General features: G+C 41.9%; 2 protein-coding genes and 1 long non-coding RNA gene across 5 annotated transcripts in view; all 3 read left to right on the top strand.

The window, feature by feature from the left end:
* The window catches only part of irag1.L (inositol 1,4,5-triphosphate receptor associated 1 L homeolog), a 51,387-nt gene extending 50,658 nt beyond the window's left edge, over nt 1–729 (top strand). For all 3 annotated transcript variants that reach the window (XM_041589720.1, XM_018257276.2, XM_018257277.2), the window contains one exon: nt 49–729. In XM_041589720.1, coding sequence (XP_041445654.1) covers nt 49–289 — 241 coding nt within the window. In that variant the 3' untranslated portion in view covers nt 290–729. The remainder of the gene's footprint in view (nt 1–48) is intronic.
* Nucleotides 730–7,802: 7,073 nt separating this feature from the next.
* lyve1.L (lymphatic vessel endothelial hyaluronan receptor 1 L homeolog) lies at nt 7,803–14,213 on the top strand. Its single transcript, XM_018257274.2, has 6 exons — nt 7,803–8,227; nt 9,502–9,673; nt 9,904–10,046; nt 11,147–11,485; nt 12,157–12,235; nt 13,190–14,213. The coding sequence occupies exons 1-6, from the start codon at nt 8,143–8,145 to the stop codon at nt 13,365–13,367; spliced, it is 996 nt and encodes a 331-aa protein (XP_018112763.1). The 5' UTR covers nt 7,803–8,142; the 3' UTR covers nt 13,368–14,213.
* Nucleotides 14,214–17,608: 3,395 nt separating this feature from the next.
* LOC121402830 lies at nt 17,609–18,288 on the top strand. The gene is made up of 2 exons (XR_005966798.1): nt 17,609–17,770; nt 18,038–18,288. It is a non-coding gene; the product is annotated as an uncharacterized LOC121402830 (long non-coding RNA).
* Nucleotides 18,289–18,552: the final 264 nt, after the last annotated feature.

Here is an 18,552-nt window from a genome sequence, read left to right as displayed (position 1 = left end):
ATACATACAACTATATATATACAACTGATTTCTGATTTTCATTTGCAGTAAAATTGAAGAATGCCTTGATTATATACAAATGTTGTACCCCAAGTTACTGACTCATTGGAATGTCCTCTCCATTGTGGCTGCTGGGATAGTCTTCCTCGCTGTCTTGTTAAGCATCTACAACTCCTTCACTTCCTGCTCCGAGTTGCCAGCTGGCCACCATGGGAAAGCATCATGTTCGGCCTCACAGAGATATTCCTGGTGGACTTCCGGACTATCCCATAAGCAGCGGCGGCAGTGAAAGTTGGCGGAAGTGGGATGGGAAATTGCGTATACACTGAATTGTGCAGGGAATACTACACAGTACAAGTGCATCCAGTCAAGTCGAGGATTCCTCGTGCTTCACATGGACTGGATCATTGCCCAGAGAGCAACCAAGAGCAGATGTTTGGAGAGTATTATGGGCAAAGACCAAAACAGAGGTTGACAGTCTCCACTTTAATGTATTTTTTTTTTTATAGAATAAACATTCCATCCAAACGCCAATTCCATTCATTCACTGACATTCAGCATCCAATTGGAAAATACATTCCAATCATGTCTGAGATATATCTTTCTCCTGATATGTGAATTCTCTGATTATTTGCTGATGGCTGTCCATTCAAGATGGTACAAGGTACAAGGCTGCAGGCTGAGTTATACAGGGAACTCTGAGTATCACTCATGTATTATAAGGGATAATGTACCCCCTACTGTAAATGATAAGGATATGAGAAGTCACTGAGGGGTTGTTCTGTGACCATATAAAGGCACAAGGCTGCAGGCTGAGTTATACAGGGAACTCTGAGTATCACTCATGTATTATAAGGGATAATGTACCCCCTACTGTAAATGATAAGGATATTAGAAGTCACTGAGGGGTTGTTCTGTGACCATATAAAGGCACAAGGCTGCAGGCTGAGTTATACAGGGAACTCTGAGTATCACTCATGTATTATAAGGGATAATGTACCCCCTACTGTAAATGATAAGGATATTAGAAGTCACTGAGGGGTTGTTCTGTGACCATATAAAGGCACAAGGCTGCAGGCTGAGTTATACAGGGAACTCTGAGTATCACTCATGTATTATAAGGGATAATGTACCCCCTACTGTAAATGATAAGGATATTAGAAGTCACTGAGAGGTTGTTCTGTGACCATATAAAGGCACAAGGCTGCAGGCTGAGTTATACAGGGAACTCTGAGTATCACTCATGTATTATAAGGGATAATGTACCCCCTACTGTAAATGATAAGGATATTAGAAGTCACTGAGGGGTTGTTCTGTGACCATATAAAGGCACAAGGCTGCAGGCTGAGTTATACAGGGAACTCTGAGTATCACTCATGTATTATAAGGGATAATGTACCCCCTACTGTAAATGATAAGGATATTAGAAGTCACTGAGGGGTTGTTCTGTGACCATATAAAGACACAAGGCTGCAGGCTGAGTTATACAGGGAACTCTGAGTATCACTCATGTATTATAAGGGATAATGTTTTGTTTTTGACAAAGTGGTTTCTCAATGTCAACACTAATGTATGATTAATATCCTCCCATGGTGGGATACAAGTATGTGTGTGTGGGTACAGAGCATTTAGAGGGCCAAGTGTAAGTGCAGTGTTAAGCTTGACATGTGAGGTGTAATGCTGTGAGGCTGGTAAAGCTTTGTCTTGGTTGAGGGCTACACAAGTTCACAAGAAATCCTTCACCCAAGGACATTAGTAGATATCAGGTAGTTTTAAGTTGAATCTTAAATGCAAGCTCCACCTTTGTACAGTTGACTGAAAGCAATGAATTCCGTTCCACCCTTTCATTTTACACTGGAGAAATTCTTTCACCAACTGATAAGGGAAATCTTTACTACTAGATAATCCACTTTGCACCAGTGTCTCTGTTCCCCTTTATCGTATTGCACTAGTGGTACAGCTGTTTCCCATCTACATTTCACACAAACTAAGATTCGGAGCTCAGTCTACCCAGACTGGGAATTTAATCAGCCCCATTTCTCTACATTACCAACTAATTTCACTAAAATTCCTTCTTATCGGCTTCTTGTTCCTGTTTTGGGGGAACCAAACAACCGAAGGACCTATTTCCATTCCCACCATGAGAAGATTAGGAAGGACCGGTCTGTAATGTAATTGTAATTCACCTTCCACTGGAATATGGTTAGGAAATCACCCTAATATAAAGAATGATCAATCATTCAATAATTACGATTAAAGTCCAATGGCGAAGCTGCTTAGATCCAGTCCATCTTCGAGATACTCATAGTAACACTTAGATTTCACTTTGTGATATTTATATTGAAATGCAATGCATAAGGATTATGAAGTTACATGAGAAAAGTCTGCCTAAGATTAATCATTAACAAACAATAGATTTAAATAGGTAAAACATGATCAAAAATAGTGTCAACATCTCGTCCAACTATCTACATCTTCTCCTACAGTCTCTTGTGATACTCTCTCCTTCTTTATTCTTGTCGTCTTTTTCTACTATCACTATACTCCTTACTACTTGTCCTACCGTCACTATATTGATCTATTATCTTCACCCTACCCTACTATCTCCATCTCCTCCTACTGTCTTCATCTTACCTGACAATTTCAATCTTGCTCTACTGTCCTCTCTCTTTGCCCGTCTCCATCGTTTCAGAATGTCTTCATCTTGCCAATATTGTTCTACCTTTATCATCTTGCTCTACTCTACTCTCATTTCCAACTGTTGCCTTCTTGACCCACCATCTTCTTGCTCAACTGTCACCATCCTGTCTTACAACACAATCTTATTCATCCTTTACCACCTTTCCCTACTGTCACCATCTTGCCCTACTTCTCCATCTTGCCCTTCTGTCTCCATGTTGTCCTATTGTCTCCATCTTGTCCTACTGTCTCCATTTTGCCCTACTTTCTCCATCTTGCCGTACTGTCTCCATCTTGCCCTACCATCTCCATCTAGACCTTCCATCTCCATCTTGTCCTACCATCTCCATCTTGTCCTACCATATCCATCTTGTTCAACTGTCTCCATTTTGTCCTATTTGTTTTCATCTCACCCTATTGTCTCCATCTTGTCCTACCATCTCCATCTTGTTTGACTGTCTTCATCTTGCCCTACTGTCTCCATCTTGTCCTACTGTCTCCATATTGCCCTACTGTCTCCATCTTGCCCTACTGTCTCCATCTTGTCCTACTGTCTCCATCTTGTCCTACTGTCTCCATCTTGTCCTACTCTCTCCATCTTGCCCTACTGTCTCCATCTTGTCCTACTGTCTCCATCTTGTCCTACTGTCTCCATCTTGTCCTACTCTCTCCATCTTGTCTCCATCATTTGTCACTGTACCTGCTATCCCCCTCATCCTTCCTTTCTACAACCTTTGCATTGTGGTGCCTAACAATTTATATAAACTTAGTAATGCACAAATGATGGTCCATTAGCTGTCCAACTACAACTCCCAGTACTGACATTAACATAACTGCATCAAGTCTGCATTGTCTATTTATATTCCTGTTTGGAATTGTTTAAGTTATTTCAGTGATTCTAGCAACCAGATAATGTTTTAGATTTCAGATCCAAAATCTGCAAAATGAACAGAAAAATAAAGAGTAAAAGAGTATTGCAAAGTTCTGTGGATTATCCAGTTACGTTGCCCAACTCTTTGCAACATCAGAGAAAGTCATATATTTCCTACATATGGTTAGGTAGATTTTTTTTTTTAGATCTGTATTTTTTACTAAATGAATGTCACTTTAAGATAGTTTAAATTGGTTTTCGGAAGAAAATAGATCTGTGATATAAAATATTTATTGTATTTTTCAGCGATACACTGATCAGTTTAGTTTTTTTTTTTGCACTGCACTGACATGTTTAATTTGTGAAAGTCACTTATATTTCTTGAAAATTCTTAGATATGTTAAAAATTCGCACAGCCAGTGCTTGTCTTGTACTGTACAATACCACTTACTTGACTACAAGAATAAATAGACTCTGTTTTATGTCATGTGACCTTCGGTGATTTATAGGATTGGTTAATACAGGGTTGGACCTGCCCGTTACACTGCCAGGGGATGGGCCCAAATATCCACAATTTAAAAAACTTCAGTCAGCCTCCTGTTTTTCTAAAACCACATGTTACTGATACAGGTATGGGATCTGTTATCCAGAATGCTTTGGACCTGGGGTGTACTGGGATTTGGATCTCCATATCTCAAATCTGCTAAAAAAAATTATTTAAAGATGAAATAAACCCAATAGGCTGGTTTTGCCTCCAAAGGAGTAATTATACTGTCTGTGATATCCAGTACAAGGCACTGTTTTATTATTACAGAGAGAAAGGAAATCACTTTTAAAAATGTAAAGATAGCCTTCCTGTAATTCAGAGCTTTCTGGATAAGAGGTTTCCGGGTAACGGATCCCACACCTGTACAACTGATATGTTTACCAGCATAGGTAGCAACCCATACCTATTGGAAAGTTTTTAATTTGCTCTTTGGATGTTTGTGACCCTCTATTTCCCAATGATGAGGACCCTTGTATACATCTAACATACCCACTTAGCCGGTGAATTTCATATACAAGCTTTCTGGATAAGGGGTTTATAGATAGCAGATCCTAGACCTGTGATTGGAATGATAATTCCTTTTTTTTTATTTTTTAGAATGAGTACTATTTGCAATTGCAAGGGTTTGCTATGGGTGCTAACATGGCCCCGGCAAATGCAAATATGGAACATTATGGAACACTTTTTTTTATGAATGAAGAATTCAATGGTCATAACAAACATGGATGGTAGATTCTACTGGAATGTAGAAAGTAAAACTAGGGGATTTCTTAAATGATCTAAGTAGTATTGATACAAATGTGGGATCTCTCATCCAGAAACCCAAGCTCCAAATTATGGGAAGGACATCCCCAATAAGACTATCATACAAAACATTTACACTACACAAGAGCAATACGTACATGAGCCATTACTGAGGGCGGACACATTTGCTATTAAAGGATAAGTAAACCTGTAAAATAAGTGAATGAATTTATAAAATTGATGAGGGGGCTATTCTAAGCCCTTTTGTCATTTACATTCATTATTTATTTTCTTTTGATTCCAAGATATTTAGGGATACATGTGCTGTTAATATGAATGAATTTTGTTACAACAGCGCCACCTGCTGGTCATTTTCCCACCAGTCTGACCACCAAGTAGTCAAGGAAGTTGTCAGGAGAAAGAAAGAGGCTGCTCTGATGTTCTTCTGCTTAGGAAAGATGTGAGAAAGGTTTCTAATGATTTTCCTAAGCAGAAGAACATCAGCCTCTTTCTTTCTCCTGACAACTTCCTTGACTATTTGGTGGTCATACTGGTGGGAAACTGACCAGCAGGTGGCGCTGTTGGAACAAAATTCATTCATATTAACAGCACATGTATCCCTTAATATCTTGGAATCAAAAGAAAATAAATAATGAATGTAAATGACAAAAGGGCTTAGAATAACCCCCTCATCAATTTTACATTCACTTATTTTAAAGGTTTACTTATCCTTTAAGGGTAATGAATAGGAAACATGGTGAATCATTAGTTCAGAAATAGGAAATAGAAGTGAGTTGTTGAGCAGGAGAAAAAAACAGGAACCTTTCATTTCCTCTTATGGCACCAACACGAAAGTGATTAAGAAAGCAATTCTTAAACACATGATTGTATTAAATTTTACCCAAAGTCTGGGAAATGGTTTCCTCTTCCCCAATTTTTTCATGGAGGAAAGAGAAGGACTGCAGCAGATCTTGTAAAATTTAAAACCATTAGATAACACCAGGAATATACCTGTGTCATCCGGTAATGTAGTAATGTGGTTGGACATCCCCAAAAAGGTAAAAAGCAGGATATCCAATGTATCAGCAAGGGGTGATATATTGCAATAGTCCTTATGGTCTAGAGAAGGTCTAGGTCCTTTACTAGAAGGAATTCTGAGGCCCCACAGCTTCCTAGACAGCAGAGATCTGGCAGTCGCGTTTCCCTCAATCCGCACCCCACCCTAACCCGACCCCTCCCAACCCAATCGTTCCATCCCCTCTGTTTATAGATCCGCACCTGCCCCGCCCTGTGGTGACAGAATGAAAGGGGCAGGACCAGTAACGTAACTAGAGGGGGGCGGGCCCTGGTGCGTGACGCGCAGCCGGGCCCCCGCCCCCCTCTCCGTACGGCCCGCGGGCTGCCGGGGGGCCCTGAGGGGGTGCAGGCCCTGGCCCGCTCGCACCCCCTGCCCCCCCCAGAAGTACCGCCACTGGGTGGGACAGGTGCGAGTTTATAAATTCAGGGGGGCAGATTAACTAACCGGCAAAAACTCGCCGTAATCTATGTACTTCATTGCACTTCATCTGGTCTGAGCTGGCGAAGGCAAGTCTGGCGAAAGAAGCAAAGTCTGCATGTTTCAGAGTAAAGTCCATTCGCCAGAGTGAATTGTCGCCTGACGATATAGTGCGTATGACCGCTAGCACCTATCTCTTTCTCTAGCGAACTGGCGCCTACGCCCGTTAGTAAATTTGCGAAGTCCCTGCGGGCGTTTGCCACTTTGCCTTTTAGTAAATCTGCCCCAGGGAGTGGAAGCGGGCGGTGTGAGGTTGCCACCCGAAGATTTTTTTTGCGGTAGCCGGTCCGAAGGGTCCTGCGGGTTTTGGGCTGACCCACATAGTAGGGAAGGGAAGGAATAGAATGAGGAAGACAGAGATAAGAAAAGGTAGAAAAAATTTAGAAAAAAAAAGATAATCATTCTACTCCTTCCCCTTTTCAGAAATGGGTGGCACCTACCTCCAACCAAATGATATTGGAATACCCCACTGCGCCCATGTAAATATGATTCAAGTTTTCCATTATTTCCTGGTGATACCAGAACACTGTGTTGTTTTACTTGACAATTCTACTGGTTCATGAAAACACATACTGTATATAAAATCAGCCATGACTTCCATTCTTACTCTCAAACCCCAACTTTGGGGTTACATTCTCAGGTATGTGTGAGTACAGGTATGGGACCTTTTATCCAGAATGCTCAGGACCTGGCGCTTCCTGGATAAGGGATCTTTCTGTCATTTCTCTGTAGTTTCGTCTACTTAAAAATCATGTAGACAATAAAGCCAATAGGCTGGTTTCGATTCCAATAAGGATTAATTATATCTTAGTCGGCATCAAGTTTTATTGTTACAGAGAAAAAGGAAACATTTTTAAAAATTTGGATTATTTGGATAAAACGGAACCTTTGGGAGATGGCCTTCCCGTAACTCAGAACTTTCTGGATAACGGGTTTCTGGATAATGGATCCCATACCAGTACTACTGAGCAAAAGTGACAGCAATATGTAATTATGGTAGCTAGCTGCTTTGGTGGCAAAACTGGTGTGGATTCTGAAGCTTATCTTAGACTCCCAGCTGCCTATGTACAAGTTGGATTGTATCGAGCTCCTCACGCTCATTAATACACAGTACAGTGCCACATAGAGATGAGACCACAGAGAATGAAAGTAAAAATACACTGTTGTTCACAGACTCCCCCCAAACTCAAAACCCAGTGGGTATCTGCACGTTTGTTCTTGAAAACATTTTCCTCTTTCTGTGAGACCATAAAATAGTATCTACTCTTTGCCCTACTCTTGACATCTTCTGTCTTCATCTTGCCCAACTATGTCTTCTGCCCCAGCTCTCCCTGCCTACAGCTACAGTTCACTGTTACCCCACTGTGTGCTGAGCTATGGAAGTGTCCCCATTTGACACCCCTAGAGACCACTCTGACCCACCAACGAGGAAGGAAACCAACCGACCATGAGCTGGTGGTGTACAAGTTCCAGAACTGAACAAGCCGTTATCTTGTTTCCTAACTTGTTGCTGTCTGAATCTGCATGAGTTGCAATTTTCCAGTCAACCTTCCACCTTCTGAAGCAAAACCCATCGCACTTTGTACGTCAGTGACTTCCACCCATTGTCCTTCCATCTACAGGACCAGAGAGAGAAATTTATTTGTGACTCGCTAACTGTACGTCTCAGTTACTGTTGGAGAGGCTGAAGGTGGCAGAGGTTCTGGATCTGTTCTGGATTACCAGGATTCTTAACTGAGTAGAAAAATGATTTCCCTCACCGGACCTTTTGTGGTGTTGCTACCAATTCTTCTGGCACATTCTGTGGCTCAAGGTGTCATTACTAGCAAAGGTATGTACAAACACTGAATTGTTTTTATTCAAACATATACCCTACTTTTTAAAAAAAAAAGTAAAAAAAAAGTAAAATACAGGTATGGGATCCATTTTCTGGAAACCCGTTATCCAGAAAACTCTGAATTACAGAAAGGCAGTCTCCCATAGATTACATTTTAATATAATAATAACCATTTTAAAAAATGATTTCTGCTATAAGAAAACAGTCCCTTGTACCAGGTATGGGAACCCTTTTCCCGGAAACGAATTATCCAGAATGCTTCGAATTACACAAAGGCCTCCCATAGACTCATTATAATAAAATAATCCGAATTTTTAAAAATGATTTACCTTTTCTCTGTAATAATAAAACAGTAACTGGTACTTGAGCCCAACTAAGATGTAATTAATCATTATTGGAGGCAAAACCAACCTATTGGGTTTATTTAATGTTTACATGATTTTCTAGTAGAGTTAAGATATTTCCATCCGGAAAATCCCAGGTCCCGAGCATTCTGGATAACAGGTCGCATACCTGTACTTGATCCCAACTAAGATATAATGATTTCTTATTGGAGGCCAAACAGACCTATTGGGTTTAAATAATGTTTAAATGATTTTTTAGCAAACAGGTACAGAGATCCAAATAAAGTAAAGACCCCCCTTATCCGGAAAACCCCAGGTCCCGAGCATTCTGGATAACAGGTCCCATACCTGTATATGAAATTAGATATTTGGGGGGCACTTTTATGAAAGAATGAAGAATTAAAAATCTTCAAAGACAATCAATATAAATGTTGCATTTTGAGGCATTTTTATATTTACCATTATTCCAATGAACTCTGCATTTACTATTCATGTTATAATTAAAAAAAAAACTATGTGATGTCAATTTAGAAATAAAAATGCTTTTAAAATGCTACTTTTTAAGATATTTAATGCTTTAAATGCCTTTTGAAGACTAATCTAATTTCAGGCAGAGGGAAGCAGTTACAAGACATAAAGGTATCAGTAGAACTTTGCCATCTTCTCAGTTAAAAAACATTGAAAATAAAAATTGCAGTTGACTAACAAGAACTGGCTTTGGCCAAACCAAAACCTTTATCCGTGAACAGCGTTCACAATTGGTTAAATCAACTAGAAGTTGAACGAACAGAAACCAAATAGAAATAGAGCTAGAAACCAGAATCTGAGCTTTACAGTGTAGAAATGATATTGAACTTTAAATGTTTGAAGAAAGATGGATGAAACGACTGTCTCTCACGTGAGAACCATCTTTCCTTGTTATAGATATTGCTCACTTACCGTGCCGAATTGCCGGGGTGCTCCTGGCCAAGTCTTCTGATCACAAGCATATATTCAACTTCACCGCAGCAGAAAGCGTGTGCCATGTCCTGGGCTTACAGTTGGCCAGCAAGGACCAAGTAGAGAAAGCAAATAAATATGGGTTTGAAACATGCAGGTATGGGTTCAAGGCAATTACATTTACGTATCACTTTAAAATGAATGGATCTGCATTTTCTAATCTAACTTGACCTTAAGCTGGAGACATCATGGTGTGACTGTTCTCTTGTACAGCAACACATTGTGCTCATTCCCATTGGTTCCTTGGGTTTTTCTGCAACATACCCTAATAGAACATTTATGTGAATCGGTAAAACCCTATTCCTAATGAATGTTTTCTACCTGCAGCTTTGGATGGGTGTCAGAGCAATTTGCGGTTATTTCTCGTATCCAGCCTAATGAGAAATGCGGGCAAAACAAAACAGGACTTCTATCATGGATGTCTGTAAACCCTGCCAAGGTCTTTCATGCTTACTGCTTCAATGCTTCAGGTATGTAAACAGGACTGAGTGTTCCAAAGTGATCTCCAACTGACAGCTCCAGGTCCTGCCATAACCATAAAGCAGGACAGGACTGTTGCTTACAATGGGGATCAGATAGGATCTGTGCAGCCACTGGGACAGAATGTTCTGTTATACAGATAGCTAGAATCTCAGCTGCCATAAAGCAGGACAGGACTGCTGCTTACAATGGGGATCAGATAGGATCTGTGCAGCCACTGGGACAGAATGTTCTGTTATACAGATAGCTAGAATCTCAGCTGCCATAAAGCAGGACAGGACTGCTGCTTACAATGGGGATCAGATAGGATCTGTGCAGCCACTGGGACAGAATGTTCTGTTATACAGATAGCTAGAATCTCAGCTGCCATAAAGCAGGACAGGACTGCTGCTTACAATGGGGATCAGATAGGATCTGTGCAGCCACTGGGACAGAATGTTCTGTTATACAGATAGCTAGAATCTCAGCTGCCATAAAGCAGGGCAGGACTACTGCTTCCAATGGGGATTGTAATCAGTGGGTAAAATGATTCATAGTCCTTGCACGTAATAGAATTAGTTGTGTGATCAAACTGCGAAAGCAGAACAGGTTTCACTGCAGAGCAGGAAAGAAGAAGGTTCCAGATAAAGATTTTATTATTACAGAAGGGCTTTTGGCCGTAGTTGGCAGCGCAGAGGAAATAGAGACAGCAGATTTATGGCTGATAAATTGGTCTCTTGTGGAACATAAAATGAGTCGTTCTTTGATGGAAATTATTAATGGGAAATATCGGAATTTCGGAAACACAAGTGCAGGTCCAGGAGCTTCAGCAACACTCTAAACAGGGGATAAAAAGTCATTTCCTATTGACACATTTATTACAATGGTTGTTGGACTTTTTTTGGTCTAAGACCCTTTTTGGAGGAGCCGTCTATGTACATGCGCCCCCCACATCTCAATATCAATGGTGTATTAGACATTCAGTATTCATTTTCTCTACAGGTGTTCACCCCAAAACTCACCTCACCTTCTAGTTGGTCTTTTAGGGTATATATGAGAGCAAATCACCATCAAGAGTTCTGTTTTTTAACATTTATTTGATCACTTCCAGATACCTGGAAGAATTCCTGCAAACCGGACCCGCTGACGACTACACTTCCCGACACGTCCATGGCGCCTTCTACGTCCGTGGTGCCTTCTACAGCCATGGCACCTTCTACTTCCGTTGCGCCTTCTATTACTGCTGAGTCGGCACAATCCAGCACTGATGATACAACCCTTAAAACAATATCTATTCTGAACACAAGCATGTCGACTCAGGGATATATGAAAACCACCACGTTTCGGCCACCGTTCACAACAACACAACTAACCTCCACGTTTGCAAATGATCCGGTGGAAGAGTCTACAAACAAGCCAGCGGCCGTCAATGCTAAAGAGAGTTTTGGAGGTAAAAGAAATATATTATTAGATTATATATTATACACATTGTATGTATAGCAATATAGGACTTATAGGCCATGCCTTACTCCTGTTGGTGCTCCTGGAAGCTTCAGTGGGAATCATCTCAGTCTTTAATCCTACTGTCATTGTCTTTCTAGTAGTGGTACTCCAGTTGGGGGCCCAGCAGCAGAGGGGGCTCCATGACATGATGGGTGGGTTGTCAATGGTGCGGGGCTTGTGAGTGGAAGTGGTTGGGTAATGAGCAAGATTTAGGCATAATGGGACAGATCAGGGACGTGAATAAACTAGAAAGGGACCCATGAAAATTGATGGTAGTCTATATAAAAAATATAATAAAGCCTAGGGATGTTTAGCTATCAAGCCCTAGTACCTAATTAGGTTGGGCTAGTGGTGGGGCCTATCTTCCCATATCCATCTTTAAATTCCCTTTAAAGCAGTGGCTGCTCTGGATTACTGTCCTGGGCTGACTGGTACCAGAATCCCAGAACCCCAACATTAAACCAGCTCATTGGGGGTGGGGCTATGTAACAATTCTTATTGTCAATATATACAATAGAGATGTCCAACATGCAGATCCATACTATGTACAAGACTTTCCCATTTCTTGGTGTTTCTGGCTGTGTAAATATTTGAATGCTACCCCCCTTTTTCTTCTAGGTTTACCAGCTACCCTACTAACGCTGGCGCTGATATTTTTCATTGCATCGGTGGTGTTGGCTGTTTGCTACATCAAGCAGTGAGTATCTTGGCTAACTGGTTTATTTTCTTTGTCTCTGAAACGGAAAAGTTGGGGGATATACAGCTGAGAAACAAGTAACAGCCAATCAGCTCTAGCTGCCCAGGAAAACCTGCTTGGTTGCTATGGGTTATTAGACCTGAGCTAATGTTGATGCTTATGATTAAGGGGCCCATTCACTAAGTTCGAGTGAAGGAATAGAGGAAAAAAAGTTTGAATTTCAAATGGTCGAATATGGCTACTTCGACCATCGAATGGGCAACTTCGACCTTCGACTACGACCTTCGAATCGAACGATTCAAACTAAAAATCGTTCGACTATTCGATAATCGAAGTACTGTCTCTTTAAAAATTTCTTCGACCCCCTGGTTCGCCAGCTAAAACCTAATGAGGCCAATGTTAGCCTATGGGGAAGGTCCCCATAGGCTTGCTAACAATTTTTTGATCGAAGGATAATCCTTAGATCGATGGATTTAATCATTCCATCGAACGATTATTCCTTTGATCGTTCGATCGAACGAATTGCGCAAAATACTTCGATATTCGAAGTTGAAGGATTTTAATGCGGCAGTCGAATATCGAGGGTTAATTAACCCTCGATATTCGACCCTTACTACATCTGCCCCTAAGGGATCGTGTCCCGAAACTCGTAAAGTGTATCTTCTTTCCAGGATACTGCAATAAATCTGCCTTCCGTTTACCGGAGTCCTTTTTGGCCTGGGCTAATGTTGGCCTTGTTGTTTCATAATGTTGCTTCTCTACTATAGGGTTAGTTACAAGGTATTTGCCATGGTCCACCAGCATTACAAGGGTCCTCTACCTCTAGATGTTACTCTTGGAGAGTGATTCTGAATTTTCAATAAATTTTAAGTAGGGTTGGGCTTAAAATAGCCAACATTAACCAAAGTGATTGTGGCCCTCAAGAAAGCAATAATTATTTTTCCCCTTCTTCAGGTACAAGACAAATTGGCTTTTCACAAACAAAGAGGAAAAAGAATCCGTAGAAACCAAAGTGTTTAAAGAAAACACGAACACAGAACAAGAGAGTCCCAAGGAGGACGGCCAAGCGGCAAATGGCAAATCCGAGATTCCGCAAACTTATACAGGGAATTCCATGGAGGCAGAAGTGTAGCGCCTTCCACAATCTGTTTATCACTGGACTAAGAGAAAGGGCAGTTCGGTGCAAGGATATGTAACATCATGGCTGGGTTTGCATCGCCTCTGCAGTTTTGCCTGGGCTACAATATTGGATTGTGGGGGTAAAATTTTACCATGGGAACCTCTTCGATTATGATTCAGTGCAGAAATACCCCAAAAATAAATGGTTTTCGCCCCAGACTTTTTAAAAAAGAGCCTTTTTCAGATTGGAAATTGCATAATGGAAACTGAAAAGGCAGCCACATGGAATATACACTATATGGCCCAAAGTATTTGGATACATTTGACGTCCTCAAACAGCGACTGACGAGTTCCAAGCTATCTCTAGAAGCAATAGAGAATCAGTAGGGAGCATGAGGTTTGTATGGGTGATAAGAGACAAACAAACCTAACAATGTGCAATGCCAAAGAGCTGCAGTGGTGTAAAAGGCACTGACATTGGGCTGTGGAGCAGTGAGAATGGATCCACAAGGACTGATAAATGGCATTTCACTGGCAGTCTGATGGAAAAATGTGGGTTTTGAAGATGCCAGGAGAACACTACCTGCCTAAATACAGTGCATTCTGGTGGAAGAGAAACAATGGCCTGGTTCCTTAAGGCTACAGTCACAGTCCTGACAATTCTGTGGAACAGTTTGAGGAAGGCTCTTTCCTGTTCCAGCACAATAATGTCCCCATGCACAGAGTCAGGTCCCTACAGAATGGGTTTACTGAGATGGGAACAGTCTGACTGCAGAGTGGTAACCCAACTGAACCCCTGTGGAATTGGAACCCAAACTACTGTGAGCCTGATCCCCAACATCAGTGCCCAACTTCACTAATGCTCTTGTGGCTGAATGGAAACAACTCCCAACAACAATGTTCCAACATCTAGTGGGAACCTTCCCAGAAGAGTAGAGGCAGTTATTGCAGCAAAAAAAGGGGCAACCCAACTGAGCTCCTTTGAGATGAATCGGAACCCCGACTGTGACCCTGATCCCCAACATCAGTGTCCAACCTCACTAATGCTCTTGTGGCTGAATGGAAACAACTCCCAACAACAATGTTCCAACATCTAGTGGGACCTTCCCAGAAGAGTAGAGGCAGTTATTGCAGCAAAAAAAGGGGCAACCCAACTGAGCTCCTTTGAGATGAATCGGAACCCTGACTGTGACCCTGATCCCCAACATCAGTGTCCAACCTCACTAATGCTCTTGTGGCTGAATGGAAACAACTCCCAACAACAATGTTCCAACATCTAGTGGGACCTTCCCAGAAGAGTAGAGGCAGTTATTGCAGCAAAAAAAGGGGCAACCCAACTGAGCTCCTTTGAGATGAATTGGAACCCAGACTGTGACCCTGATCCCCAACATCAGTGTCCAACCTCACTAATGCTCTTGTGGCTGAATGGAAACAACTCCCAGCAACAATGTTCCAACATCTGGTGGCAACCTTCCCAGAAGAGTAAGGGCAGTTATGGCAGCAGCAAAGGGAGGGGCAACTTCATATTAACCCCCTTGGGAACGACTCAAATACTTTTGGCCATACAGTGTATGATCCTAGGATATGAAAATAGTATATCCTAATAGCCTGGAACTAGTTTCCCAGCCATGCATTACTATTAAAATAAGAAATGTATTTAAACTGTAGGACATGTTTTTTGGAAATGTTCCACCATTAGCATATCTCCTATTGGTCTGGCTTTGAGGTTAGCACTACTCAGAGGCACAACCAAACCCCCTCATGCAACAGCACCCTGCAGTATTAATCATTTAGTGATGAGTGACTGCACAGTCCTGCTTCTGCTGAACTACACATTCCATGGAATAAGCTTCAGGCAAACAACACAATACTGTAGATAGTATGTATCCAAACTGCAGCTCACCCACTACCATTGAACTACAACTGTCAGTATCTAAGGACAACATCAAGGCAACAGCAGGTCTATGGCGATTAATACTATTTACAGTTCTGCATGTGATAACGCAAAACAGGGAACATTCACAAAAAAACAAAAAATGCACAATATTTATCAAAGCAAGACATGCATGTAAAGGGTCGAAATAATTATATTTTTGTCTTGGTAAATCTTTGCTCTGTTTTATTTATGCTACATTTTTATACTTCAAGGATATGGATATACCTTATATTTAAAACAGGTTTATTTTATCAAAACCATACAGTGCAGTAGAGAGAGTATAGTTTATTCCTTGAGCTGGACTATCCTTTAGTATATTTGTATTTATACATATGGGAGGAGGAGGTGCCATATTGATTCCCTTAGACAGTACAGTATGAGGGTATAGCTTATTGTGTGCCCAGAACATTCCTTCTCTGTATATTTGTATTTATACATATGGGAGGAGGAGGTGCCATATTGATTCCCTTAGACAGTACAGTATGAGGGTATAGCTTATTGTGTGCCCAGAACATTCCTTCTCTGTATATTTGTATTTATACATATGGGAGGAGGAGGTGCCATATTGATTCCCTTAGACAGTACAGTATGAGGCTATAGCTTATTGTGTGCCCAGAACATTCCTTCTCTGTATATTTGTATTTATACATATGGGAGGAGGTGCCATATTGATTCCCTTAGACAGTACAGTATGAGGGTATAGCTTATTGTGTGCCCAGAACATTCCTTCTCTGTATATTTGTATTTATACATATGGGAGGAGGAGGTGCCATATTGATTCCCTTAGACAGTACAGTATGAGGGTACAGTTTATTGTGTGCCCAGAACATTCCTTCTCTGTATATTTGTATTTATACATATGGGAGGAGGGAGGTGCCATATTGATTCCCTTAGACAGTACAGTATGAGGGTATAGCTTATTGTGTGCCCAGAACATTCCTTCTCTGTATATTTGTATTTATACATATGGGAGGAGGGAGGTGCCATATTGATTCCCTTAGACAGTACAGTATGAGTGTATAGCTTATTGTGTGCCCAGAACATTCCATCTCTGTATATTTGTATTTATACATATGGGAGGAGGAGGTGCCATATTGATTCCCTTAGACAGTACAGTATGAGTGTATAGCTTATTGTGTGCCCAGAACATTCCATCTCTGTATAGTCATTTTGGATGATTAGACTGAATTACGATTGTCTAGACCAGGACTGCCCATAACTTTACTAATGCGAGGTCTACGTTTAGTGATGTTGTCCCATTATGATCTACATCCATAATAGCATTGTTAGCATTCTCTTCCATAGAAAATATAACAAATATTGATTTATAAGAAAGTTTATATCGCTATATTTATAAAAAAATAACTATTTCTTCTGTCATCTAAATATCTGAATGAAAAACATGAAATAGGAGGGTGATTTAGTCAGTGGCGTAACTAGTTGTTACTGGGCCCCATAGCAAATTCAATTTAGGGCCCCAAAATATTTATAAATTGGCCTATTTTACCAAGATATATTAAAATTGCTAATTAATTAGGGTCTCACTGGGCCCCCTACACTCCTGGGCCCCCCTGCAACCGCAGGGTCTGCTTCCTCTATAGTTACGCCCCTGCATTTAGTCAAGCCGTTTGTTGACTGAGTCTTGAGATCTACTGATCACCTGCTAAAGGTCTACGGGTAGATCCCAATCTACCTTTTGGGCACCCCTGGTCTAGACTGTAGAGGCCCCCCACACATGGACACATGTGATCAACAAATACAGTAAGTGCCCAACCTGACCCACTGATTGCCCTGTATTAGAGTCCTGCAGTGGGTCGGGAACCTGCAAAAACCTGCGGTACCCTGCGGGTTGAAGTTCCAGGTGCGGGTATAGACAGGGCCGGATTTACATAGCGGGCGCCCCTAGGCCCACTGCTGTCCGTCACCCGTGCCCCCCCCCCTTTATTCATGCAAATTTACATAATCGGGACCCGAGCAATGTGGATTGGGCACGGGAAATTTACAAATTGATTGTATCTTCTGTGCATCCCCAGTGTTTTTGAACCAATGTGGGTGTGGTTGGGTAGCATGCCGCCCCCCTAAAATCCTGCCACCCTAGGCCCGGGCCTAGGTGGCCTTTCCAGAAATCCGGGCCTGGGTATAGACGCGGGTCGGCGGTTCTGCGGGTCGGGCCACGGGTCTTCTCAATAGTGATTTTTACTCCTTTTTTCGGATCACGCCTACTTCCAATGATGTCACTTCTGGTTTACAATGACAGCACTTCCTGATTCTTGATTTCCAGCAGGTTGCGGGTCGGGTAGCGGGTCCAAACGGGCAAAAATGCGGATTGCAGGTTGCGGGTACGTGTCGGGTACGGGTTCCATAAAATGGACCCGCGCAGGACTCTACCCTGTATTTATAGTCCTGCGTCATCACGCTGGTCTATAATGAAGCAGGCGACTATAAAACCAGCCTGGCGGGGCGGAATTGCTCATAGTTAGGTTCAGGCCCGGATTTGCGGCAAGGCCGCATAGGCCCGGGCCTAGGGCGGCAAAAAAATAGGGGCGGCATGCCGCCCAGCCCCACTATGGGGACGCGTGCGTCCCCATTCATTTACAGCAGCTGCGCCGGCGTTTTTTCGCCGGCGCGCTGGGAAAGTGAGGTGAGGTGGGCGCTAGGACCGTGCGGCCGCCTGGTCGGACCGTGCGGCCGCCTGGTCGGACCGCGCGGCCTAGGGGCGCGCCTCAGTGAAATCCGGCGCTGGTTAGGTTGTAGGTGGGGTGGGCTGAAGGAAAAGTGCCGTCTGAGCTGTTGGAACGTTGGATTTTAGACCGACCTGCACATCAGTAATGCTCAGCCAGATATAAACCAAATGTTTGCATAGAAATGGGCACACAATCCCCTCCACAATTTTTTTTAAAAGAACTTTATAGAGATTCTGTTTTTAGGACAAACGTTGTAAAAAAAAATATTGTGCAATTTTAGCGTAACATGAAAAAATAAAATTACATTACCTTGATTTTTTTTCGAAAACATTATACTTTGTTTTTGTGCCTGTGTCTCGACTTCCTTTCTTGCAAAAATACAGCAGCCCAGTCTTGCTTCATGGCAGATATTCTAGCTATACACAAAGAAGAATCAATTACCCTTCACTACGTTGCTGCCTAGAGATACATCAATCTAAATGAGATCTATGGCTCATATATTCCTCCACTCACCGGCATCCCCTCTATAGAAGTGCTACCCCTGCAGCCAATTAAAGAAACAATTACTTAGGATGTAA

This window comes from Xenopus laevis, chromosome 4L (assembly GCF_017654675.1).
Source record: "Xenopus laevis strain J_2021 chromosome 4L, Xenopus_laevis_v10.1, whole genome shotgun sequence".
Lineage (NCBI taxonomy): Eukaryota > Metazoa > Chordata > Amphibia > Anura > Pipidae > Xenopus > Xenopus laevis.
The sequence above is the reverse complement of the archived record's forward strand: the minus strand, read 5'-3'. Positions and strand labels throughout refer to the sequence as shown.

Coding starts and splice junctions, on each gene's coding strand:
- lyve1.L (XM_018257274.2), top strand. CDS start 8,143: ATGATTTCCCTCACCGGACCTTTTGTGGTGTTGCTACCAATTCTTCTG. Junction 9,674..9,903: donor TATGGGTTTGAAACATGCAG/GTATGGGTTCAA, acceptor TTCTACCTGCAG/CTTTGGATGGGTGTCAGAGC. Junction 11,486..12,156: donor TGCTAAAGAGAGTTTTGGAG/GTAAAAGAAATA, acceptor TTTTTCTTCTAG/GTTTACCAGCTACCCTACTA.